This window comes from Bos mutus, chromosome 15, assembly GCF_027580195.1.
Source record: "Bos mutus isolate GX-2022 chromosome 15, NWIPB_WYAK_1.1, whole genome shotgun sequence".
Lineage (NCBI taxonomy): Eukaryota > Metazoa > Chordata > Mammalia > Artiodactyla > Bovidae > Bos > Bos mutus.
In genome coordinates, this window is record NC_091631.1 from 44,702,514 (window position 1) to 44,728,218 (window position 25,705).

The 25,705-nt window shown below is 54.9% G+C and overlaps 2 protein-coding genes across 4 annotated transcripts in view; both read right to left on the minus strand.

Annotated features, from left to right (window-relative positions):
- Positions 1–3,999: 3,999 nt before the first annotated feature.
- KCNJ11 (potassium inwardly rectifying channel subfamily J member 11) lies at positions 4,000–7,148 on the minus strand. Its single transcript, XM_005896774.3, has one exon. The coding sequence runs from the start codon at positions 6,205–6,207 to the stop codon at positions 5,041–5,043; it is 1,167 nt and encodes a 388-aa protein (XP_005896836.1). The 5' UTR covers positions 6,208–7,148; the 3' UTR covers positions 4,000–5,040.
- A 3,813-nt stretch (positions 7,149–10,961) lies between these two features.
- ABCC8 (ATP binding cassette subfamily C member 8) overlaps positions 10,962–25,705 on the minus strand; it is a 78,988-nt gene continuing 64,244 nt past the window's right edge. For all 3 annotated transcript variants that reach the window (XM_070384042.1, XM_070384041.1, XM_070384043.1), the window contains 16 exons: positions 24,941–25,040; positions 24,477–24,718; positions 24,212–24,384; positions 23,054–23,123; positions 22,080–22,237; positions 20,276–20,368; positions 16,163–16,265; positions 15,489–15,602; positions 15,041–15,161; positions 14,757–14,887; positions 13,859–13,937; positions 13,554–13,662; positions 13,062–13,165; positions 12,151–12,284; positions 11,612–11,674; positions 10,962–11,099 (listed from right to left, as the gene is read on the minus strand). In XM_070384042.1, the coding sequence (XP_070240143.1) occupies positions 10,962–11,099; positions 11,612–11,674; positions 12,151–12,284; positions 13,062–13,165; positions 13,554–13,662; positions 13,859–13,937; positions 14,757–14,887; positions 15,041–15,161; positions 15,489–15,602; positions 16,163–16,265; positions 20,276–20,368; positions 22,080–22,237; positions 23,054–23,123; positions 24,212–24,384; positions 24,477–24,718; positions 24,941–25,040 (1,932 nt within the window). The remainder of the gene's footprint in view (positions 11,100–11,611; positions 11,675–12,150; positions 12,285–13,061; positions 13,166–13,553; positions 13,663–13,858; positions 13,938–14,756; positions 14,888–15,040; positions 15,162–15,488; positions 15,603–16,162; positions 16,266–20,275; positions 20,369–22,079; positions 22,238–23,053; positions 23,124–24,211; positions 24,385–24,476; positions 24,719–24,940; positions 25,041–25,705) is intronic.

A 25,705-nucleotide genomic window follows, 5' to 3' on the forward strand; every position in this document is an offset into this window, starting at 1 on the left:
CTTTCCCCAACTCCTTTCAAGTTGGAACAGATCTGTTGTTATTCAAGCCTACCCTAATCTGGGGTCAGCAGCATTCATGTCTTCTTCCTCCAGGTCTTCTGCATGTCTTAGTACAATAAGGTGTCTGACACTGGCCCTGGGGAGACCTCAGAGGTGAACCCAGAGATGTATGGGGAGCCAGAGCTACTCTTTGCAGCAAGCACTCTAGGAAAGTTCTCCCTAAGAAAAGACGTTGGAGAGGAACTCAAGAGCAGGACAGAGCTGAGAGGATGATACATGAGGAGAGTGGCTTCATAGAAGCTGGCTGAGTCCTCCCCAGCAGAAAGACCAGAGGGCCACCTAGGTGGGCCACATGTGGGCTGTGTGGTGACTGGCTGGAGATGCCAAACCCAGAGGCATTAGGCCTGAGCAGTTTTCCAGAATGTCTTAGTAGGCTAGTTTCTCCAGCCTAGCAGTTCAGTTTCACTACTGGAAGAGGGTGGCTTGGCTTCCCTTCTCTGCTGAGCTCAGGACTGAGACCCAGGACACATGTCACAACACCTGTGTGAGTTGGAGACAGGGATGGCAGATGTGCAATGTCAGTCTGCACTGCCGCCTGACTGGCTGGAGTTGGGGGAGCCTGCAAGGTAGGGACCCCAGTCCACATAAAGAAGGCAGAAGATGGAGGGTTCTTCATAGACACCAGTGGGAAAAAGTGTCAGTGAGGTCCTGTAATAGGGAAGAAACTTTGTATTCTATTACAAGTTAACCAATAAAGGGCTGTTGCCTGTAAGGTTGAATTATACATAATGGCCCATCCCTGGGAAGCCTGCCTTCCAAGTAACGAGTATTGAGCTAAAATACCTTTGTTCAGCTCAAAGGAAACATCCTGATGACCTATGAATGACTGCAGAAAGGAACCAATGAACACATCTCTGGAGGATGACCAGAACAAGTAAAGATGTTTGATTTTTACTTCCTCCCGTTGCCTGAATTCTAACTCACAAGATGGTTCTGAGGGGCATGAGTCCACCATCTTCCTGAGCTACTGATTTTCTAAATAAAGTCGCTATTCCTTGCCCCAAGAACTCGTCTCTTGATTTATCGGCCTCTCATGTGGCGAGCAATATGAGCTTGGACTCAGTAGCAGTCCCTCTGGCTCCTTTGGTGTTTGGACATGATCTGGGCTGTCACAGATGAGTCTGCATCAGTCTCAAATCTGGGACTTTCCTGAGTTACACTTTCCCTCTTGTTCTTGATCCAGAGACATCCGTCTGCCAGTGGTGGTTTTTGACAACCAAGAGCAAGGTGGCACCCCTAGTAAAAGGTGATGCTCAGGTCACTGGGATCCTGCAGCAGTGGGAAGGGAGAGAGCTTTGGTGTGAGATAGACTCAGGGCCAAATACTGGACCTGCCACTTACTAGCTGTATGGTCTTAGCAAGTGATCCCCAAGTCCAATCCTATTTCCTTATCTGAAAATTGGGAGAAGAGCGCCTTCCTCAGCACTGGACCACGGTGACATGAGACACACCTTTCTGGGGGATCTGCACATGGGGTGTGGACGAGCTTAGACTGCTCCATCACATGATGCCCTGGAGGCAGAATATCAGAAACAATTCTCAAAGAATTTCCTGCTAGGCTGAGGGGAGGTTAGGGGAGCTCTTCTGTCTATAGTTAGACAAGTGCCTTAAAGAGATGGGTGGCCCCCGAGGATGGGAGCACTGTTAGAGGACAAGAACATCTGTGGGGTGATCAAAGGAGGTCTGGTCCAGCTGCTCCTTCCATGCCTGGAGCTTTTCAGCTTTTCCCTGAGTTAAGCCTAAATGCTAGGGATCTTACAACGTGAAAAGCCCAGGACTAGGAGAAGGCAATGGGACCCCACTCCACTGTTCTTGCCTGGAGAATCCCAGGGACGGGGGAGCCTAGTGGGCTGCCGTCTATGGTGTCGCACAGAGCCAAACACGAATGTAGTGACTTAGCAGCAGCAGCGGCAGCAGTGATTCTGATTTTCTGGGATCAAGTGGGTCTTTTCTGTGGCCAGCAGGTGGCACTAAGCCCTCAGTTCTGCCATTTCACTATCACCAGCTGTTTACTCTTGCCTGGAAAATCCCATGGATGGAGGAGCCTGGTAGGCTGTAGTCCATGGGGTCGCTAAGAGTCGGACACGACTGAGCGACTGCACTTTCATGCATTGGAGAAGGAAATGGCAACCCACTCCAGTATTCTTGCCTGGAGAATCCCAGGGACGGAGGAGGCTGGCGGGCTGCCATCTATGGGGTCGCACAGAGTCGGACACGACTGAAGCGACTTAGCAGTAGCAGTAGCAGCAACTGTTTAAAGGTGTATGAAGGAGTGGAGGAAGGTTACTCTGAATGGTCCCCAAGGAAGGTGCTGCCCAGACGCTTCTCATTAGTGAGTCTGACCTCCTCCTCTGTTCTTGAAGACAGGTAAACTGAGTCTTTAGACTAAGAACCAGGTACTGTCCCCAGAACCCTGGGCCAACTTTGAACAGCTTTCTCATCTCCTTCCTCTAAACCAGAAACAAGTCAGCACAGCAAAAAATCAGCTTTTGGATGGGGGGCAGGGTGTGTTTCTGTGGGTACAGGGATGGGGCATCTTAAAGCCTGAACCAGCAGCTCCTTAGTCCTTCAGCCCTGCCTCTGGAATAGCCTGGGACAAACTCTCACTGATGCAACCAAAGCCCTCTACAGGCCTCACACTGCACCACTGACCTTGACTTGTCCTGTACATTATTCATCATTCACTCATTCAGCACTTTCTGAAAGACAGTCACAGTGCTCAATCAGGCACAGTCCCTGACCTCAAGGAGCCATGGACTTGGGAATGGGGAGACAGACCCACAAACACTGGCAAAAGTAGAATGCCCACAAGCACAGAGGAAGGGACAGGACCATCACTTTCTAGAGGAATCGGGAGGCTTCAAGGAGGCATCATGGTGGCTTGGACTTTTATAGATTTCCACAGGGAGAGATGAGGCCTGGACAGTCCAGGCAAAGGGAATAACATCATCTAAAGCTCAGAGGTAGGAAGATCAATGCTGTATGCAGGGAGGGGATATTGAGGCTGCCAGGGTGGTGGGCGGTTACATAGGGTCCTGGCCAGAGAACAGTAGGCTATAATGACTAGAAGTCAGGAAAAGCCTGAAACGACTGGTTATGTGTCTAGCCTTGACCAGAAGGTAATGGGGAACGACTGGAGGTACTTGACATTGGAAAGAATGAAGTCTTTTAATAAGACTACTCTGGTGGCCACATGGTGGATGGAGTCCAGAGGGTTGAGATAGAGAAATAGGTAATAGGTGCTGCCACAGCCCCTGTCATCAGGGTCTGAGCTGGATGGGGAAACAGTGTAGAAGGTAAGTTCAGGCAGAGAAACTCCTCACTAGGGGACACATAATAGCACTTTCTCTCCTGGCATCCACTTGCTCAGCTGTCTCATCATGTAGCTGATTCAACAGCAGTCTCAACTGTTAACATTTATTGAGCACTTACTATGGACGAGGCACTCAAGCATTTGACTTGTGCTCTTCATTTACTCCCAAAGCAATTCTATGAGGTCGGTACTATTAGTAGCCCCACTTTATAGATGAGGCAACTGAAGCACAGAGAGGTTACGTTAGATGAAGGCTGAGAACTCGAGCCAGGGTGTGAACGAAAGCACTTGTTTTGAGAGCTAATGCTCCAGTCGCCACACTGGACGTGTGACGTCCAGTGACGTCCCTGCCTCTTTCCTTGAGCACCTCAGCCTTCCAGCAGATCCCTGGGAGTGGAGGCAGGGCTCAGGGCTGTAAGCCTGATGAGTGCCCAATCGAGCCAGTCAGATAGGCTGGCAGGGCTGGGCTACCGGAGGCAGAGAAGGGAAGTGTCCCTGAACAGCGGAAGAGGACCAACCCCAGGTCCCTTTCCTGGCCTCCCAGCTAGGGTCCCTGGAGCCTCTGAAATGTGGGCTGGCAGCGACCAGCCCTTGCCCTCCCTGCCCACCAGAAGAACAGCCCAGAGTTTAGGTCACAAAGGGGTAGGCTTTATTGACGACAAAGAAGGCAGGATTCTGGGCAAGTACACATAGCACTGCTCCAGGAGTCTGGCTTGGGGTCAAGCCGGTCACAATCAATGGCCTTTTTGCCTCAGGGACCTCACCCACCCCCACCATCCTGTGCTTTCCAACATTTCCTTTTCTAGCAATCCAAAGGCTCTCTAAGGCCACCCTTTTGACAAAGTGAGTGGCAGCCACCGGTGGGGAGCCAGGCCTGTGGTGGGCCCAGGACCCCAGTCTCTCTCAGCCTCTTTCAGTCCACAGCCTCCCAGGGTGGGGGACAGAATGGGAACAGGCAGGTGCAGCAGCCCTGGGCCATGGAGCCCCCATTAAAGAAGCTTTGAGGTCAGAGGCAAGCGGCCTATAGCTCCTCCCCGAGCCTGAGCAGGGCTCAGAAAGCTAAGCCCCTCAGCGCCATCTCCTCTCTGCTGAGCATGCCCGGGGGGCAGGGGCTCCACTTCTCCAACTCTCCAGCTCTACTGTGCTCCCTCATCACCTGCCCTTCCTAGCAGGCCAGGCCCACCCTTTCGCCCATCACTTTTTCAGGGACCATGTAGGGGCTGGGGCCTCACCACAGGCATCTCTTGGGGCCACAGAAACAGGGCAGCGGGCCTCCAATGTGGGGCCTGTTCTTCCCCAGCCATTTGCCCAGCTTGTGGCCAGTTGGTCGGGGGGCCCAGGATCGGATGGAGACCCAACTTTAGGGCCTGACCCTTTCCACAGCTCTGTCAGTCTGGGGCAGGGGAGCGGAACGAGCCAGTCCTGAGTTGGGGCTGGGAGGAGCAGGGACAAAAATAACCCAGTGCAGGCTCCTGCTGAGGCCAGAAATAGAGTAGTGACAGGTGCCTTGTAACACCCTGGGCGAGCAGCAGGCAGGGAGGCTGAGCTGGAGGGCCCAGCCTCACACAAGGTCCTGGCCTGGCCGAGGGGCCCACACCACGTCCGCTCTACATACCATGCCACACTGGCGTGCGCACACATAAGGAGGGAGCCCAAGGGAGCAGAGCTCAGGACAGGGAGTCTGGAGAGATGCTGAACTTGGGCTTGGCCTTGGCCACAGCCACGGTGCGCTTGCGCAAGGGCCCGCGGACAAGGGTCAGGACATCCAGCAGGCTGGGGTCCTCCTCAAGCTGGCGGGCTGTGCAGAGTGGCGTGGGCACTTTGATAGTGTTGCCAAACTTGGAGTAGTCCACGGAGTAGCGGCCATCCTCCTCGGCCACAATGGGTACAAAGCGCTGGCCCCACAAGATCTCGTCGGCCAGGTAGGAGGTGCGGGCCTGGGTGGTGATGCCCGTGGTTTCCACCACACCTTCCAGGATGACGATGATCTCAAGGTCCTGATGGTGGTGCAGGTCGCAGGGCGCCAGGTCATAGAGCGGGCTGTTGGCGTCAATGACGTGGTAGATGATGAGCGGAGCCACCAGGAAGATGCTATTGCCCCCCACACCATTCTCCATGGGGATGTCCACCTGGTGGAGGGGGACCACCTCACCCTCAGGGCTGGTGGTCTTGCGCACCACCTGCATGTGGATGGTGGCACTGATGATCATGCTCTTCCGGAGGTCGCCCACGCGCAGCATGAAGCAGAGGCGGCCGTGGCGCAGGGCGATGACCGCATGCTTGCTGAAGATGAGGGTCTCGGCCCGCCGGTGGGCCTGAGCCGTCTTCATGAAGATGCAGCCCAGCATGATGGCGTTGATCATGAGCCCCACGATGTTCTGCACAATGAGGATCAGGATGGCCAGAGGGCACTCCTCGGTCACCATGCGCCCGCCGAAACCAATGGTCACCTGGACCTCAATGGAGAAAAGGAAGGCAGACGAAAAGGAGTGGATGCTGGTGACGCAGGGCACAGCGGCACCCTCGCCAGGGGCCAGGTCACCGTGGGCGAAGGCGATGAGCCACCAGACCATGGCAAAGAGCAGCCAGCTGCACAGGAAGGACATGGTGAAGATGAGCAGCGTGTATGGCCACTTGAGATCCACCAGCGTGGTGAACACGTCCTGTAGGAAGCGGCCTTGCTCCCGGATGTTCTTGTGGGCCACGTTGCAGTTGCCGTTCTTGGACACGAAGCGGGCTTTCCGCTCACGGGCACGGTACCGGGGCTCTGCGGGGTCCTCTGCTAGTCGCGTGAGCACATACTCCTCGGGGATGATGCCCTTGCGGGACAGCATGGCTCCAGGGACCACCAGGTAGAGGCCTCCCCCATGGAGGAGGGGGACAACCCCTGACTGAGCCTTCTCCCTACTGTGGGGTTCCCGCCCTGGGACCACCCTCAGTCTGCACTGGTCTTACTTCTGAGACGCGTCTCCAGCTAGACTCGACTCATCCTCACTTCCACCTGGCCCCTGCTTCACTTCCTTATACCAGCCTCACACCTCAGCCCACCTGCCCCACTGCCTACTGAATCACCTCCGCTCTGCCTGTTCGCCACCTGGCGCTGGATCCCAGGTCAACTCTCCTCCACCCGCTGGCGACCCCTAGGCGTCTTCCTAGGACCCCTTCTCCCCACCGAGCCTTCCTTCTCAACCTTCCTTCTCACACCTCCGGATCTTATCGGCTGACCAGACCTCACACAGCGTCCACCGTGTCTCCCGTCTCGCCCATTTCCGCCCTGGGCTCCCCTCCAAGCTCCAGTTTCACACGGTCTCCCCTCCAGGTACGCTCCCTCTTTTCCTACCCCGCCCCTCGAAGCGCTCTCGCCAATTTGCGATCCCCCTCCAGCTCTCGTCCTCTCTGTCTCCTTGGGATCCTGCGCCCTCCAGAGTCGCCAGTACACCCGGCCCCACTCCAGATCCCCTCGCCTCGGCGCGACCCGGCGGGGCTCAACTCGGAGTCGCGGCCTCCCGGCCCCGCGCCCGCCGCACGCACGCCGGCGCCGCGCCCCCGCCCGCCGCTCTGTCCCTGCTTCTCGCGCCCGTCGCCACGGCACCTGCTCCTGCTCTTCAAGCCGCAGTCCTCGCCTCCCCGCCCCCTCCTGCTGCCCGGGCGCCCGCGGCGGGTGGTTCTGCGGCCCGTCTGTCCGTCAGTCGGCCCGCGGAGACCGACCTGTGCTAGGTCGGGTAGAGGATTGAGGACACCGGGCGCCCGGGGCGTGGAGTAGGGGCCGGGGACCGCCAGGGGGAGCCCGACCTATTCCTGGGCTGGAGGGCGGGCGGGCACCGGCGCAGGCCCCGCCCCTCGCCATTCACCTCCCCCGCCTGCCTTCTCCCGAGCTCGAGGTCTGGCTTGGGGACTTTGCCCAATCAGATGCTCCGAAGAGGTTCCTCCCAGCCCTCACACTATGAAATCAGGGCGGGGTGAGGGGCAGTGAAGGGAGTCGCGACCCGATCTCCCATTCTGGGGACAGATTCCGTGTTGTCCTGGCTCTCCTACTCCAATTTTCCCATCGTCGGTTGTGCCAGTATCTGCCTGGGCTTTGTGGGTTCCCCGCGATAGGAGATACAGGAGCTGTGTCACAACCTGGTATTGGGGCGAGGGGCAGATTAGGTGGCCGGAGGACTTCTCAACAGACCACTTCTCCTTGGCGATGATTTTTAGTATTTTCTGAGTCACGGATTCTTTGGGAATCTGATAAAAGCTACGGACTTCCTCCCAGAAAAAAAGTACCTTAGTAGGTGTAGAAACAGTTTAACACCCACTGCAGAGAATGCTGGATGCTTAAGCCCAGAAGCCTGGGTGGTTGCATCTTCTTCAGTCATGACCCATCCTTGTAAAACCACCCCTGCATTTTAAAGAGGGTTTGAGCTACCAGCGCCTTCCCGGATGGCTCAGCAGTAAAGAATCAGCCTGCCAATGCAGGAGATGCAGAAGACGCAGGTTCGATTCCTGGGTCTGGAAGATCCCCTGGAGAAGGAAATGGCAACCCACTCCAGTATCCTTACCTGGAAAATCTCATGGACAGAGGAGCCTGGCGGGCCACAGTTATGGGGTTGTAAAGACACGGCTGAGCATGCACGCACTTAAGCTACTGTTGCTTGCTTTACACCTCCTGGGGTACATGATTTTGTCTGCCTTAGGTTATGGGAGGCACCTAGGACTGAGGAGCTGTGTCAAAGGGCTGTTTTGGGCACTGTGTGTGGGGGGTGTAGGGAGGGCTCAAGCTCTTGGCCTGGAGAGGAATGGTGTTTCTACTGCAGGCATCTACCTCGGGTTGTTCTGTGGCTTGGGCCCCCTCTACTACTCATGGTAAGCATGATTTGGGGCTGTGTTACCAGAGATGCAGATGAAGGCAGGAGGAGAAGGGGACGACAGAGAATAAGATGGTTGGATGGCATCACAAACTCGATGGACATGAGTTTGAGCAAGCTCCGGGAGTTGGTGATGGACAGGGAAGCCTGGTGTGCCGCAGTCCATGGGGTTGCAAAGAGTCAGACACGACTGAGTGACTGAACTGACCAGAGATGAAATGCTTAGGATGGGGAGGGGAAAACAGGATGAGCAGAGAGGGGAGCTCAAGGAGACAGAGTTACACAGGAAACCTCTGGGGCAACTATAGCTGTTCAGCCATCAGAAAAGAAGCCTTGGAGAGCCTTCCCAGGGAGTTTGTGTACTATTGCAGAAACCCCTGGTGTCCAAGGAGGATAGACTAGTTATTTTGTGTGGCTCAAAATATAGAATTGGTATAGATACTGAGTGGAACAGCGGCAGGCTTTGATTTCATGTGTGGAAAAGAAAGTGAAAGAAGGTGTTAGTAACTCAGTCATGTCCACCTCTTTTGTGACCCCATAGACTGTAGCCCACAAGGCTTCTCTGTCCATGAGATTTTGCAGGCAAGAATACTGGAGTGGGTTGCCATTCCCTTCTCTAGGGGGTCTTCCCGACCCATTGCAGGCGGGTTCTTTACTGTCTGAGCCACCAGGGAATCATCACGCATGTATGGAAAAGTCAGTTCTAATGACCAGAGATGACCCTCATCTGTGGGGTGTCCGTATCATGGTTGGTGGGCCATCAGGGGTGCTATAGAGAGATTTAGGTTAAGATGACCTTGGGCATCTCTGCAAGACTTCAGTGTGAGCTGTGATGTGCCCCTGTGCCTATGCTACTTTCCTTTAATCCCTTGCGGGGGGCGGGGGTCATAGACACGAGGATTGGGAACCCTTTTTTCCCTCCTCAGGCTCTGCTCCTTCCCAGCGGAGGGAGTCGCTGGGCCCCCAGAGGCATCTCGGAGGCATCTCAGAGCTGGAAAGGCTAGGACTTGCCTCACAGGGTGGCCCGAGACCTCAGCTATTCCTTGCTTTTCCCTTTGTAGGAAGGCTTGCTCCCCGCCCAAAGAGCTCAGCCTCCTGCTGTGCTGCATCCTTCACCTCCTCATACTTATCTCCCCCCAGCACTGCATTTGTCAGGTCTCTCTCACTCAGAAACCTTCTTCACTTTCCTATTGTGCATAGGCTTGTCCCAGACCTTGGGTTGGTCCTGGCATTCAAGGCTCTCTGATCTTGTTCTCCCTCCCCTTCTTGGGCCTTTTTCTTTAACTCTCTGCTTAGATAAAATGCCTACCCTTCCCATGATCAACTTCAATCCTGTGTCTCCCAGGCACCCTGCCAGGCCTCACAGAGCTCTTCCTTCTGAGCTCCTCTGGCTCCTAGAACAGCCAGAAGGGCCTGTGCTGGGCCCCTCTCCAATGACTGGTGGGTTTCCCTTACATTGTCTGATTCTGACCCCCTTGCAACTGACAAAGCTGCAACCTGTGTCTGCACCCCAGGACTCAGAAAAGCTAGTACTAAAGGAAACATATAAATGATAATAAAGCGATATGGAAATAAGCACCTTCCTTTCTTGCCGGGACAGGTGTGCACTCCTGTCTCATGATGACTGTGGAGTCTGAGGACAACTGTTGTAGTCTCCCCAGTGTCTGGGCCCAGCATCTCCCAGTCACTACCTGGTTGACTTGGGGTATAGGTACTGTGCTTTCCCTCTGATGGGCCACCCTTCGTCAACTTCTGAATGTCCCTGTGTGTGGGATGGAGTGGGGGACATATGATTCATGCCCCTCTCCTTTTCAGAGGGGTAGGATGTTTGCTGCAGGTGCTAGTAGCCATCCGTCATGGGCGAGAGACAGGAAGACGGAATCCATCAGCCCTGATGGCAAACACCTGGATCCAGCCATGCTTGAAGCAGTATACCTCCTGATCTTCTCAGTCACATAGGACAAGAAATTCCAGTTTTTTTTAAAGCCACTCTGAGTTGGGTTCTTGTCATTTGTAATCGAAATGCACTGATCCAGTGTACCTGGGGACCCACAATTTTAACCCAAGAATTAAAGTAAGAAGGAAAAGGGACCAGACTGTATGGAGATCTGCCACCTTATCTGATGATATAATCACAAAAATACTATAACCTTGTTATGGACTGACTTATATCATATGACCGAAATTCATATGTTGGAGCCTCCAATGTGATAGGGCCAGTGAAGAGGTAATTAGGTTAAATGAGGTCACAGAAGTGCAGCCTCATCCAATATGTCTAGTATCCTAAGAAGGAGAGCGAGAGACCAGGGGTGTGCACACAGAGGAAAGGCCATGTGAAGATGCAGCTAGGAGAGAGGCCTCAGGAGAAGCCAAGCCTGTGACACTTTGATCTTGGACTTCCACTCTCTAGCACTGTCAAAAGTAAATTTCTACTGTTTAAGCCGCCTGGGCTATGGTGTTTTGCTACAGCAGAACACAACCTAGCAGACGAAGACAGCCCTCATTTCACAGATGAGGGAAAGTGCTTTCGGCCACACTCACACAGCTTCCTCAGTTCTGCTTGATGCTAAAGTCAGACTGGATCCATGGGACCCACGGCCCACCCCAGTCCCTGCCCACCAGACCCACGACCTCTGGCCTTCAGTAGGAAATAACCAATCTCTTTATTTACAAGTGATTTACAGTTAGAAAACCCAGGCAGGGGGGTGGGGCAGGGATGGCACTTGGGCTGTGGTAGGTCACTTGTCAGCACGGACAAAAGAGGCAAAGACACTGTCCTTCCGGCTGAGCAGCTTCTCTGGCTTGTCGAACTCAAGGATGGCGCCGCGCTTCAGAACGATCACCAGGTCTGCGCTCAGGATAGTGTGCACGCGGTGCTGGGCGAGGCAGGAGGGGTTGTCAGGGTGGTGTGGGCAGGGCTGGGGCCACTGAGGCATCCCTCCTGCATCTTGGAGGAGGAGGCATGTGGCCAGAATGTCCTGTCTCCATGGTGACTGCCCTTTCCCAGGGTGGGACTCCAAACCCTCCATCCACTAATGCCACCTTCTCCCCCACCATGTCTCAGATCTGCTCAGAGATCCCCAACACCTGCATCTCCCATTTGCTCTGGAGAAGTAACCCTAGCCTAGCTCACAGGGCCTTAGGGCAGGGGTGGACCCTGGGACCTGGAGAAAGACAGCAAGTCTAAGGGAAGTGTGGGTGCAAATCCTCCTACACTCCAAATCCTGCAATCCAGACTCCTTGCAAGCCTGCCAGGCTGCTTGCCCTGCACTGCCCAGGGCTCTCTCTTGGGGTGTAGGTGAGCCCAGAGGCTGCCCGCTGATGATAGCCTCAGGAGGCCAGCCCTCTCTCCGGGTGTCCCCCTGCACCCCATCGGTGGGCCCCTTACCGCGATGGTGACCACGGTGCGGTCTGCGAAAGCCGTCATCACCACTTTCTGGAGGATGTTTTCCTGCCAGGTGGGAGCAGCAGCTGTTGGCTTACCTGCCCAGGGGGTGGGGTCTGGCCTGGCTACTGGCCCAGTTCCCATGTGCCTCCAAACCCAGCCCTGCCCCCTCCCTGGGGCTCTAGTCCCCACAGTACCAACCTGCTTCCCAGTATTCAGGGGCTGGGCTCTGCCTGTTGGGAGTTCAGCTGTGTGTGTGCATGTGTGCATACATGCAGGCTGTGAGTGTGTCTGGGTGTGCTGTCTGGTGGGGGGATGGGTGTGAAGTCTGTGGGTTCCTGTGCAGCTTGTGTATATGTGTGTTATAAACATGCCCTAAGACTAGCTGAAATCAGAGTCCCTCAGTCTTTACCTTTTCTGCCCCAAATGGCCCTTGATGCTAAAAGCAACCTGAACTTCAGGACTACTTTCTGAACTTCTCCCTAACACCCCCTGAAAACCGTCTCCAAGACCCCTGCCCCATGGGTGTGCCCAGCACCGACCGTGGCCATGTCGATGGAAGCCGTGGCTTCATCCATGATGAAGATACTGGTCTTCCTCACGAAGGCCCGGGCCAGGCAGAACAGCTGCCTCTGGCCCTGGCTGAAGTTCTCCCCGCCTTCCGTGATGATGGCATCTGAAAACAGCCCCAGGGAGCGCTGAGTTAACCCTGCGTTGTGAGTTGAGTGGATAGAGTGGCTTGTGTGGGAATGTGCGTACAGGGGCTAACATGTAGGTGTGTGTCATGGGTAGAGGTGTGTGCAAGGTGGCTGCACCTTACACAACACGGGAATTACAGAAGTTACAAAGAGAAGAGCGTCCCCAGGAGTTATGCGCGGCTGTGGCCCTGGGCAGTACTGGGAGGAGGTGTGAGCACAGAGTGTGTACGTCAGGCATATGTGTGGGCTGTGGTGGGGTAATTTTCTGAAGCCAAGGCTTGGCTGGCCCCCACTGCCCCAGGGGTTGCAGCAGGTACACCAAGGCTCTGCTGATGCCCCTGCCACCCCTCGGGTTGGGGACAGACTCTTCTCAGTAGCCTTGATGAGTGAGCTGTGCCTGTGATCCCTGAGTCAGTCTCTCCTTCCTCAGGGTGGAATAGGGCAAGTAGGTGGATGGGGAGGGCGGGACATGGTATCAGGGACTTGCAAGCTCTGTGTCACAGTGACCCTTACTGTCCCCCCTGTGCCCTGCAGGAGGGGCCAGATCCTGAACTGACCAGTTGTGTGACCTGGGACAAGTCACATGACCTCGCTGAGCTTCTGTATGGTAAGAGATAGAACTCGATGGTTTCTGGGGTCCTGCCAGACCCTAGACTCTAAACTCTGGGTGAAGTTGATGTGGGTGTGAGTCGTCCATCCCCAGCCCTTACAGGTGTCCCTGAGTGCCCGGCCAGTGCTCAGCCAGGAGTAGTTACCAAGGCCTCCTGGTAGCGCCTTCACCACCAGCTTCAGCTGGGCTATCTCCAGGGCCTCCCACAGCGTGCTGTCGGAGCACTTCCGCTCTGGGTCCAGGTTAAATCTGGAGGGTGACACACAAAGCCCTTTGGGAGGGGAGCAGGGTCCTGGCTCCATTCCCAGGGTACGTGCAGTGGGCAAGGCTGGAAAAGGGAGCTGGGAGGGACCCGTTTGACTTGGGGGCTTGGCTGGGAGGCAGCAGCAAGCTGCTGGCTGTGGGAGGGGGGGAGGAAAGCACCCAGGCCTGAGGAGTGGGAGATCCCTACCTGGGCACCGCAGGAAAGAGAAAGGCATCAGGGTGCAGCTCTAAAGAACCAATGCCAACCCTTTATGCCAGAGCTGGAGCAGGGCTGCCCCTGGCCTTGCCATTCTCTCCTCTCTCTGCCCAGATCTGGAGGAGTGGAGCTGGGCCTGGGGCTGGGGTGGGCCTGGCAGTGGGGTAAGGGGCTCACCGGATGGTGCCGCTAAAGAGGACGGGGTCCTGCAGGATGATGGAGAGGCGCGAGCGCAGGGTGTGCAGTGGCAGTTTGGCGATGTCGATGCCGTCGATGATGATTCGCCCTGTGAGGAGACAGTGTCACAGGTGGGGCACCAGGGAGCGGGGAGATGATGGCGCTGGGGACAGGGTCCGCCTGGGACATGGGTCCCAATGAGGATGCAGGGGAAGGCAGCAACGGCTGGGCCTCCTGTGACTTCTGAGCAAACCCAGGACTGCGATCCCGTCTGGTGGCTGTGGGATGCCTGTCATACGGCTCACCTTCGAACATGTCCACCATGCGGAAGAAGGCGAGAGAGAAGGAGGACTTCCCACTACCTGTGCGGCCACAGATGCCAATCTGGAAGGAGAGGAGCAGCCATGCTGTGGGCACTGAGGCGGCTGGGAGCCGTGAGGGCTGACTCTGGGCTGTGCGGGCGTGGGAGTGTCTCTTCAGCCAGCGCTGGTCCTGGATTCGGGCTTGTTTCCTGCAGTGGCTCCAGAGGGGGCTCCGGCTTGCCTGGCTGCGTGTGGGTGTGGCTGTGTCGGGTACAGGGCCTCAGGGGAGGTGGGGGCACTGGAGCACTCTCAGTGGGGTGTGGCAGGAGGGCACAGGGTGGCCGAGTGTGGGCCGCAAGGTGTGCCCCGCCTTAAACTGGAGTCATCCCTTACCCCATAGCTTCCTGCCCATGGATCCCTACAGAAATGATCATCAGGGACCAACCCAGAGACAGAGATGGCGATACAGAAGGACCGGAGAGGCAGGGACAGAAGTATATCGAAAGGTCAGGGAGAGTAAGACGGGCAGCCACAGACAATGATGAAGTGAGAGAGACAGGAGGAGGGGCGGAGGGGTCAATCAAAGTCAGATCAGAGTGCCAGACGGGGGGCTTCCTCCCCAGGACAGGCCCTCGCTCTCTGCCCCAGGACTCTACTCTGAAGTTCAGGGACCAGTGTCCTGGGAGAGCCCCTGGCCGTTTGCAGGGGGCCCTGACAAAGCACCTCTGAGCCCACGGAGTCTGTGGTGTCTGTCTCCATGGTGGGTGAGTGGGGGCAGCAGGAGGAGAAAGGGAGAGGCCCAGGGCTGAGAGACTGAGGGTCTGGATGGGTGTGAGATCTGGAGGGCCCTGAGGGTCAGAAGGCGACCCTAGGGGTGCTGTCCAGCTCTCCCTACCCCTACCTTCTGTCCAGGGGAGATGAGGGCATTGACGTGCTTCAGCACCGGCTTCAGGGAGCTGTCGTAGCGCACACTCAGGTTCTGGATCTGGATCTTGCCTTGGTCTGGCCAGTTCTTGGGGATCAGCGATGGTGCTGGGGGCCAGTGTGGGGGTCTCAGCTGCCAGGCATGGGCCACAGCTGGTATCCAGGAGTGCCCCCCACCACCCCCAGGTTCCTCGTGCCTCCTCAACCTAAACACACATCCACGCTGGGCTGTTTCTCCGGGAGTCCTCCCGCGCCCCTCACCCAGCAGTCCCTCGTAGCTCTCCGCTTCAGTTTTCAGCAGCCCGTGGATGCGTTTCACGGCCCCCAGCTGGAGCTCCATGTCCGCCAGGTTCCTCACCATCCAGTTGAGGTAGTTGGACACCTTCGGGGAGCAAGCCAGTCACCTGGTCCCATTGGTGATCCCCTGGTCCTGTCCCTGGGCCCTGGGATGGCTCTTCTTACAGCCCAGGGTGCCTTCCCTGGGGGTTACAGTGAATGTGGATCCTCACCCAGCACCCATCTGGGGCCCAGGCCTGGGTGAAGGGGTGGGGGCCTGCAGGGAGCCCTCCTGCCCACATGGTCCCTCTGGCATCAGACTTGGTGTAGCCGGGTGGAGGGAGAAGGCCCCGGAGCATCTCAGTCGGGGGAGGGGGTGCCCTGATGTCTGCTGGTGTCTACCCCCTCTCCTGCCCCGCCTGTCACCACTCACCATTAGGGCGTAGGTGAGGCCCAGGCCCACCAGGCCGGCAGAGAGCTCCTTGTGCAGGGAGTTGGAGATGGAGGTCACAGCCGCGATGAGGACCACACACGCACCAATGTACTCCTGTGGAGGGAGCGGGGCTGGCCTGGGCCCTCAGTGGGCGCTATGGCCACAGCACACCGCCCCAACCCACACCCACTCCCTTAGGACAGAGAGCAGCTCAGCTGAGACTCAACCCCAGCCCCGCACTGCACATACACATCGTCAGACACGCAGGAGGGCGTGAAGGCTGGAGCCCCGGGAGTCACCGTGTGCACACAGCAGTGCTCCCCCCACCCCCATGCCCAAACGCATACCTCACCAGCTGGCCCCACGTGCCATATGACCCACTCCAGACACACACACTTGTCACAGCTCAACGCACAACTGTTCTCCCCCTTGGCCCACACCTCAGACACACAAGCCTCCAGGCAGTGAGAGAGGGAAGAGGAGGCCAAGGGCAGACACAGGGAGAACCCCCAGGGTTGGGAGACGCAGGAGGGCTCTGCACCCACCCCGTGTGCGCACCTGGGTCAGCATCCATCCTGCCTTCCCGCCCTCCGGCCCGTTTGGCCCTTGCTCTGGCAGCACAGCGCTATCAGAGTCCCCTGTCCCGGGGCTGGGGGGTGGGGGGAGGCACTTGCCATGCGGACTTCTAGCCACCTGTTGGCGGCCGTGAGGAAGAGGGAGGCGATGTTGTTGGAGTCTGTGTATTCAAGGAGCTTCTGCTGGAACCGGGCCTCGTACCTGGAGGGAGGATCAGGAGGGTGAGGGGGAATCATCTTGGTCCATGCAGCCCCTGGGACCCTCCTCACCTGCAGCCCTGAAACATGCCACCTCTGCCCCTGATGTACACCTCTCCTCTCTGGAATGCCTTACCAGCTCCCTTCTTCTTATTCATACCTGTCAAGAGCGCCACCTCCTTCAGACTCTTGTTTTCACTCCAAGACCAGTTCTCCTCTGTAGGGCTTCCCTCTTACATGAAAGGGCTCCTCCGTCCAGCCCATTGCTCAGGCCAGAAACCTGATTTACATCCAATCATCTGATTCACATCCAACCCCTCAGTCCTCTTCTGACCACCTCCAGTACTGACCTTGCCTCTCTGCCTGCCTCTCGCCTGCTCCCTGCCCACCACAAACTCACCTGGACTATAGCATCAGCTTCCTAACAGGTCTACCTGCCATCTCTCTACAGTCCACTCTCCACACAGAAGCCAGCATAAGCTTCCCAAATTATGAATTGCATCCTATCTCTCCGATGCTAAGAATATGAAAGACTTTTTAGGATAAAGAACCATTTTCTTGCCTGTGGGAACCAGTCCCTGCCAACCTCACCAGCCTCCTTCCATGCCACAAATCCCCTTGCTCACTGCGTTGCAGCCACAGAAATGACAGCAAGGTAATTTATTACATTGCTTGCCTCTTTTCAGTTTTGTGACAATGCCAAGTTCCTCCCCACCCAAGGCCTTTTATCATGCTGTTCTCTTTGCCTGGAATGTTTTCTCCTCTGCTCTACCCAAGGCTGATTTCTCTCAACCTTCAGGCTTTACCTTAAATGACATCTCTTCAGAGCGGCCTTTCCTGGCCTATTGTTCTCCATCTCTGCAGCCTGTTTGTTTCATAATCTCTGCTCATATATTAATTTCTCTAGCTGTTTATCATCGATCTCCCTCACTAGCCTGTAAACTCCACGAGGATGGAGACCTTGTCTGTTTTGGTCACTAATGTATCCCCAGCACTTGTGTGTGCTCAGTGGCTGAGTCGTGTCTAAGTCTTCGTGACCCTGTGAACTGTAGCCCGCAAGGCTCCTCTCTCCAGGCAAAGATACTGGAGTGGGTTGCCATTTCCTCCTCCAGGGATCTTCCCAACCCAGGGATCAAACCCACGTCTCTTATGACTCCTGCATTGGCAAGCAGGTTCTTTACCACAAGCACCACCTGGGAAACCCCATCCCCAGCACCTGGCACTGTCAATAAATATCTGTTGAGTGAACGAACCTTCTATCCCTCTAAGATAGATGGGATTTTCTGTGCAAGGAACTCTGGAGGCTTCTTCCCTGTTCTCGTGCCCTCCTCATGTTCTCCCTCATGTTACTCTGTATGATCTGCCTCTTCTCTCTGACCAGCCTGGGCTCCTGGTGTCACTCTCCTTGGCCACCTCGTCAGACCCTGGGCCAGGCCGACAGAAGCGGGCAGCTGTGCTTGTTTGATGGTGAATAAAGGAAAGCCATCTCAACATGGTCTCAGGGAAACAACCGATGGGGACTCAGAGGGACTCAAGATGAACCTTTTTGGGCATTTGCTTTTCACTCCCAGAAGATGTTTGTTCTGCTTTATTTCTGGGTGAAGGGTCTGAGTTTGAACCATGTGTCTGAGGAGAGCAAAGTGAATCTCTGGGGTGTGAGAGGGTGTGATTGCCCAACCACAGGGTAGATGTGTGTGTGATGGGGTGATGTATCTTATGGGAGTGTGAAACCATATGTCTGAGGGCTTGAGTGAGTAAGTGCATGTTGGAGATGTACATGTGTGAGTGCTCGTGTAACTGGAGAGTCTGAAGCGTGTGTGACTGGCCTGAGGGGTGGGTGTGCATGAAGGTGCATGTGAGATGGGGCTTCTGTGATAGGTGTGTGATGATGTAAGGAATGTGGAAAGAGCCCCAGATTTGGAGTCATGCAGAAGCAGGCTAGAGTCTGAGTATTACTATTACCGGCTATGTTTCAGGACTGAAACTAAGTTTTTTCATGGGGCTAGTAATAGTTCCTTCGTGAACTGAAAAAATCACTCAGTGTTGGGCATCCTTGAAACTTTTGGGGGGATAAAAAGTAGGGCTTCCAGGAAAACCAGAGGGTCAGCCAGACCTGGGTCCCAAGCCCAGAACCAGCTCTCACTGTTTGTGTGACCTCGGGCTGGTTACTCAGCCCCATCTGTAGAATGGGGCTTCTCCTACCTATGTCACGAGGCTCTTGTGAGGATTAAATGTTATAATCCACACACATGCCTGGCACACAGGAAGTGTACAACCAATAAATAATCACTAGTTTGCTCTTGGCAGGGCAGGCTGCTGGGCAAAAGCCAATGAATTCAACACCTTCAGGGATGATTTTAAAAAGTCCTTCATTCAAATTTAAAAATCATCCACTGTGTCAGTGCAATGTGGAGTAGGCCTCCAGAGGAGCAGTTTCTCTAGCCGACCATAGGCTTGGTTGAGGCAAGGATGCTGGCATCCACGCAGATCCTGTCTAGGGGGTCTGGCCCACTCGAGGAAAGTCACAATCTCTCTGCCCCAGGCCCAGCCTGAAGGCCTCCAGGATACCAATTCTAAGAGGAGCATCACCAAAAGTTAGAGTAGAGGTTGGCCTGGGAGTGTTGAGGGATGCAAAGGCTGGAAGAACTAGGGAGTTCAGACTGGAGAAGAGGACAAAGCTGGGAGGAAACCCTGGAGTCCGGCCAGGCTCCAGGGAGTATTCCGTGGGGAAGACGGCACAGGCTCACACAGCGGCAGGGGAGGTCCAGGGAGCAGGGCCAAGGCCAGGGCAGGGTTCAGCTTTGCTTTACTCAGATGAGACCCCAAAGAGGACTTCCCATTGGCCCCAGATCCCCAAGGAGTGAACTGGGGCTGCGGTGTGGCACCAGGAGTCTGGGCAGCTGGACTTTGGGGGTTGGAGGGAGGAGATAGAAGCCTCCTTAGACTCTCTCCTTGAGCCCCAGGGTTCCTGGACACAAGGCCAGTGCCTCATGGTTATTGGCATGCCCCGTGCAGCTATGTTATCCTAAAAATAACCTAGAGTCACTCTCTGAGGCTTAGAGACCAGGGCCCAGAATCTGGGTCAGATGTCTCTAACGTGTCTATCCAGAGGAGAGATGCTCTAATATTTCAGACAGAGACTGAGGTGGGGAGCAACAGTTCTAACCCCCACTCCCAAGGCAGCCTCAGATGCCCCTGTCATGCTGAACACCACAACTCAGAGTGGCAAGAGGATGGCAGGGCACTGACGCTGGGGTAAGTTTCTATGCCTGGTGAACTCTTACCTACTCTTTGAGTCCCAGCACTAATGCCACCTCCTCAGTGAAGGCTTCCATGACTGCCTCCCTGCTGTGCTACCATAGCCTTTCTTTCGGAGTACCTGGCACATGGGTTTGTCCTGGCCTGCTCAAAGCTGACACTGTAAATGCCTCCAGGGTATGGGCTCATCTGAATTATTTCCATCTTTTCAGTGCCTGGCAAGGGGCTGGGTGAACACTCAGTAAATGTTTGTTGAATGAACAAGCCAGCTTCAAATCTGGACTTTGTGAAACCTTACAGAGAACCTCAATTTTCTTACCTGAGAAATGGGACTCATCAAGCTTTCCATGTCAGATTGCAGGGCAGAATGAATGAGTACTGGCATGTAAAGTACTCAGCATACTAGTGTTTGGCTCACAGTAATGTCTCAATGAAAGATGGCCTCAGGACTGGCCCACACCCTGTGAGGGCCTTTTCACATAGATTTATGAGGAATTGTCTCGGCCTTGTCTCTTTTCACATTTTACCTTTTCACAGAGGCCCTGGGCTTGGCTCTAGGTCTGAGAATCTCCCCTCTAGATCATGCAGCTGGAGCCCAGTGGACCTGACCCCTCGGGTGGACCGGCCTCAGGGCCTGATGGGGGCTGGCAGACATGTGTTCTGCGCTTTCCTAAGTGGAGCCCTGAGAATCAAATCCCATGACCTGTGACCCTGGCCCCATCCCCACTCCCCTACCCTCCAGGGTGAATCTGGTACCTGAAGGCCCGGATGGTGGTGAGGCCTTCCACAGTTTCAGCAAAGTGCGAGAGCAGCGGGAGCTGGGTGGTGTCGTCCAGCTGCTGCAGGTCCCTGTGGGGGAAGCGGGGAGCAGAACCTAATGGTTAAGATGGTAGGTCGGGGCTCAGCCTGGGTCTGAATCGTAGCTCCACCCCTACCATTGTGGGGCCAAATGGCTTCACCCCTCTGGGCCTCAGTTTCTCGCCTGTGAAGAGGGAAGAGGAGGGTACCACCCCATCTCATTGATGCAGATGCTTAAGCAGAGCATGTTGAAGGGTTACCGTTATCACGCACGTCATCCACCTCGCGTCTGCATCTGTCCGCTGGCTTTGCTGCAGCGCCTCACTCTGTGGTGAGGCTCTACAGGCAGTGTTGCTTCCCTTTCAGAGGTGAACAACCTTAACAGCCAGGCAAAGGAACAGGAGGACCAAACTCCCCAGTAACCACCACAGGTGTTGGCACATCACAGGCCAGGATCTAAAGAGCTCCTTGAGAGGGAAAGGCCAGTGGTTTCCATGGCAACAGAATTTGCTCCTGCTCCCCACAGCTGCACCTTGACAAGTGTATTAGTGCCCGGGAGGCCAGGTTGGAATGCAGGAAGCAGCTTTCCTGGACAAACCACACCCACAGCCAGAGTGGATGCCAGGGGAATAGGGTGGTTTCTCTGGCAGAAGAAATGAACTTTGTAGAACAGCTTGTATAGTGTTTAAAAAGCCTCTGTGATTTTGTGGATATCAATGCACTTTGTTCTTCGTGGGTACCAAGGGATTCCAGATCAACCAGGCAAAAAGCCATTTATACAGATCTTGATCCTTGCGGGCAAGGTAATTGTACCCAATATGTATCTAAATTTAATTATTATTATAATGCCCAATCAGTATTTTGATTCATTTCTAACAAACTCTGTGTACTTGGGAAACATCCTTAACCTTTCTGACCACAACCCCAGTAACAAACATTATATTACAAATCAGTACACAAACATGCACCCCACCCCACACACACCCATACACAGCCAAAACAAAGGTTTATCAAGCAAAGCTTATTGTTACTGTGTGCGAATACAGCCTGATATTTTCTATATATTTTCTCTTTCATTGAAAAACTGGTTGTGATCTATGATACTGATATCATGACCCACTGATAGGTTGTGGTTGGCAGTTTGAGAAACACTGGCCTAGAGGCTCTTAAAAATTGGCCCTACAAATCTTTGAATCTGTGAGCTTAATAGAATCACTCCCAGAAAGAACTTCTTAGAAAACATTCTTAGAAAATTTTGAGTAGGAAAGAGCCATGCATGGTTCCACGGCCCATGAAGGCGAATGTGATCAATGAGAAAGGCCATGAGAAGCTCCCTCAAGTCAAGGATTTTTCTATCCTTGCTCTGGACCCAAGTGAGTTGGGAGGTCTGGTTGCCATCAGACCCGTCACATCAGGTGCCCTCTGATTTTATGCATCAGCAATCAGCCTGGACACTAGAATCATACAATCCTTCTGGGAAGCATTTTGGCAAAATGAATGAAGGGCATAGTCGCATGTATACACCCTGACCTAGTGATCCCATTCCTGAGCGTATCACCCCAGGAAATAGTCCAGATAGTAACTGCAGTGTGTGTACTGCCAGATGCTTGTATTAGGACAGTGGAATATGAATATTTCTATTTTCATTTTGGGGAAGGGGACATGACTCTACCACTTCTATAATGATTCTGATAACAGAGCTGAAGTGACTATTGCAAAGCAGCTCCTATCCCTCATCCCCACTGGCAAGTGCTGCCATCACCTGGATGCCACCCGGAAATACTTCTGGATGAAGTAGCACACAACAGCCAGGGGCAGGAGGGCCACGAGGAACACCGGTGTGACATAGGAGATGACGGCCAGAGCTGAGACACAGAGCAGGGTGGAGCGGCTCAGGCACTCCAGCGTAGACGGGATGTGCTGCGGGAAGGAAGGGTGAGAAAGGGAGGTGAATTTTTTTTTCAAAGCTTTTAAAATATATATATTTATTTATGTATGTCTGCATTGAGTCTTAGTTGTGGCACGTGGGATCTTGGTTGCGGTATGTGGGAGCAGCCTGCGGGTTCCAGAGCTCTTGGGCTCTGTAGTTTGTGGCACGCAGGCTCTCTAGCTGAGGCCCTCTGGGCTTAGCCACTGCGGCGCGCGGGCTTAGTTGCTCTGCAGCATGGGGGATCTTAGTTCCCCCACCAGGAATTGAACCCTCATCTGCTGCGTTGGAAGACGAATTCTTCCCCTGGACACCAGGGAAGTTCTGGGAGGTGAGTTTTGGTATTTGGTCGTCTTCAGCGTGTTACCCGCTGCCAGGTTTTGCTCTTCCTTTACTACTGGTCCATGTCTTATCCCTACAGCTACACTGTAGGCTCCCTGAGGCCAGGCATTAGGACTTTGCTTTTTCACCATTTAGTACGATGAAGAATAAAGGACATAGGCAGAATCAAAATGCTTGTTCTCCAGAAAATCAGTCACCTTGGTGCAGAGTATGCTGGAACCTTCTTGTGAGCCAGAGTGGGCTTGGGCAGAAGCCAAAGGGATGTGGTTTCCTTCAGCCTCATTAGGAGAGTCTCCCAGGGGAGGCCCCAGGTCCTGAGGCAGCATTATAATCAGATGGAGCCCACTAGGTTCTTAGCCCAAGGCTCTGATCAGCTGATCTGGGGAAGCCAGCATCAGACAGGAGAAGCTCCTGGGGACCTGGCTTCTCTTTGGACTGGGGACATACGTCACCGCGATCTTGTGTACCTGGTCGATGGTGTTACAATCAGATGAAAATCTGTTCAGGATGCTTCCAAGGGGCGTGGTCTCGAAAAACCTAAGAGGTGATCAGAGGACAGTTACTCATCCGTGTATTGATTTCCTTCCTGTTTACTGAAGGAGGGTAGTTATTTTTTTGTTTCCATATCTCTGGAGTCATCCCCAGGTCTGCCTTCCCAGGGTGATTGCCTGTGTCTGGCCTGTGTCCCTGAGAATTCCCATGGCTGCCCAAAGGGATGCTAGCCCCTTCGCAGCCTCTCTGACCCTCCAGCCCATGTGTGACCACTGCCACCATTCTCTGCTTCTTACTGGGCCTGCCTCACTCAGCAGCTGTCCTCCTGGGGACATAGAGTTCTCTCCAGAGAGACGATTCTCCTGGGGGTGGGGATGGGGCAGGGAGGGTAGAGGCCAGGCCCTGGGGACAGTCTGTCAGCTGGCTGGCCCTGAGAGGTCACTCCAGCTGTCAGCACTCTGGCTGTGACCCGGAAACAGCCCAACCCCAACCAGAGAATTTCAGAACCACAGATCTGAGACAAATAGAGGATAAGTAAACTTGGAGGCTGTGTCTGTGGGTCACAGACTGATCATGAAACTGGAGAGGAGATTGTGATTGGATGATGAGGAGGGATCAGATAGCCTGTTTGCCTGCTGGGTTTGTAAACTGAGTTGGCAGCCAATCGGGCTATGACAGCTTTAACTGTCTTTCACACCAAGCAGCCTTTGGGGTTTTGATTGATCCCATTACAGAGGATTAGAATAACTACCGTGTGTCCCTGGGGTCAGAACCTGCAGAATGGCTGAATGAGGAAGGAGAGGCAGGGAAGGGGAGAGCTGAACCGGGGGTGGTACCTGCCTAGAAAGGGGAAACATTCATGCAGAGCCTGCAGACCCTTGAAGGGCTGTTGTGAGAATTAGATGAGCTAACTGTGTGACATTTCTAGCACCCTGTCTAGCTGAGTAGATAACAGTTTCCCTGTTTTCTGCACCAAGGAGGGGGCTTTTCCCACCCCATGTCCTTGAGTCACATCTAGCGACCTGCAATAGAGATTGTATGTATTGATATATCCCCATTTTACAGATGGGAGAGCTGAGGCCCAGAGAACAATGACTCGCCCACAGCCAGGCACAGCCAGGGGAGAGGGCTACCTCATGGGAGCCAGGATGATCTGGTTCAGCAGGCTGCGGTGCAACCTCTTGGCCACCTTCAGCCCCGTCCATTCCACTGTGACAGACGTGATGAGGCACAGCACGATGCCCAGGCTGCAGAGCACCGTGAACACCATGGCGTAGCCGGTCTGATTGAGGGAACACTCCTGGGCCTGGCAGAGAACGAGGCTGGCATCCTGTGGGGGGTGGCCCGTGCTCAGTCCTCCCGGTCCCCTGGCTCTGGCACTGGGGCTGCTGGACCCACCTGGCTGAGGGAGCAGTTCCTGGCCATGGGGCTCAGGGTCAGGGCACTGTCAGTCCACTTGGCCAGCCAGTAGTCGATGGCCACCAAGACCATGTGCTTGAGCAGCTGGGAGAAGACGAGCAGCGAGAGGAGCAGGGTACCAGCCGAGGACAGGTAGTTGGCGCAGGCCCGCCATGGGATCTTGGCACGCTGGTGCAGCACCGACGACAGGTTGTCCTCCTCCTCGCTCTCGGCTGCCTCCTCTGCAGGTGGAAGAACCCCCTTATGGAGTCACCTTGCACACCCCTCTGAAGAGAACAGGGGTTGGATCAGCCCCACTTACAGATGGGGATACTGAGGTGCACAGCGGGGAAGGTATGCATCAGAGGCACACCATCTCCCCACTCCCGGAACCCCAACCCTTAGTCTCCTCACGGTGGAGCAGACCTCAGGCCATGATTCCACTCCAGTCCCATGGCCTGTACCTTCCTCCTCTTCCTCATCCTGCAGGAGCCCATCTCTTGAGGACATGGCCCGGGGCAGGCCCTGGGGTGGCTCCGTAGCTTTTCTCTCCATGACGGTTTCCTGAAAGATAGATGGGGCCTGGCTAATGTCCTCAGGGTGTGCGGAGGGGAAAAGGGAAGGGGGTAGGGGGGAACTGCCCCTGGTGCTGACCACTGGCAGTTATCAAGTTGCCCCTGCCTGGAGGATGGTCCAGATGGACACATGTTTGCCTGCCAGAATTTACTCCTTCCCCTGCATCAGCTACTAGCATCCCAGTATCCCTGTGGGAGACCACCTCTCCCTTATTCTGTCTCTGTGATTCAGGTGGGCTAATCATTCTCTCTGAATCCCAGAGTGGTCATGTGACCCGGGATTGGTCAGTCTTCACATTCCACATCCCTGACCACAGTGATTTGCTCAGGATGGGCACCTGACCAAACTGGACCAACAGAAGTCAGCCCTGGGACTTTTGCTGAACTATCATAAAACAGGCACTGTCTTTCTGGCAGAGCTGCTGACCTGGAAGAATGGAAGCCTGAGATGCCGATGGCCCTCACTGCCTCCATGAGAATGAAGCTGGTGTGAGAGAAGCAGAGCCAAGGGGTGGGGAGAATTAGATTCCTCATGATACTGCTTGGTCACCTGGATCCAGCTCCACCTGAAGCTATAGCATCACTGGATGTTCCAGTTTCCTGAGCAGTAAATCCTTAACTCCCCACCCCCCTTTTCTCTTTGTTTAGCCAGTC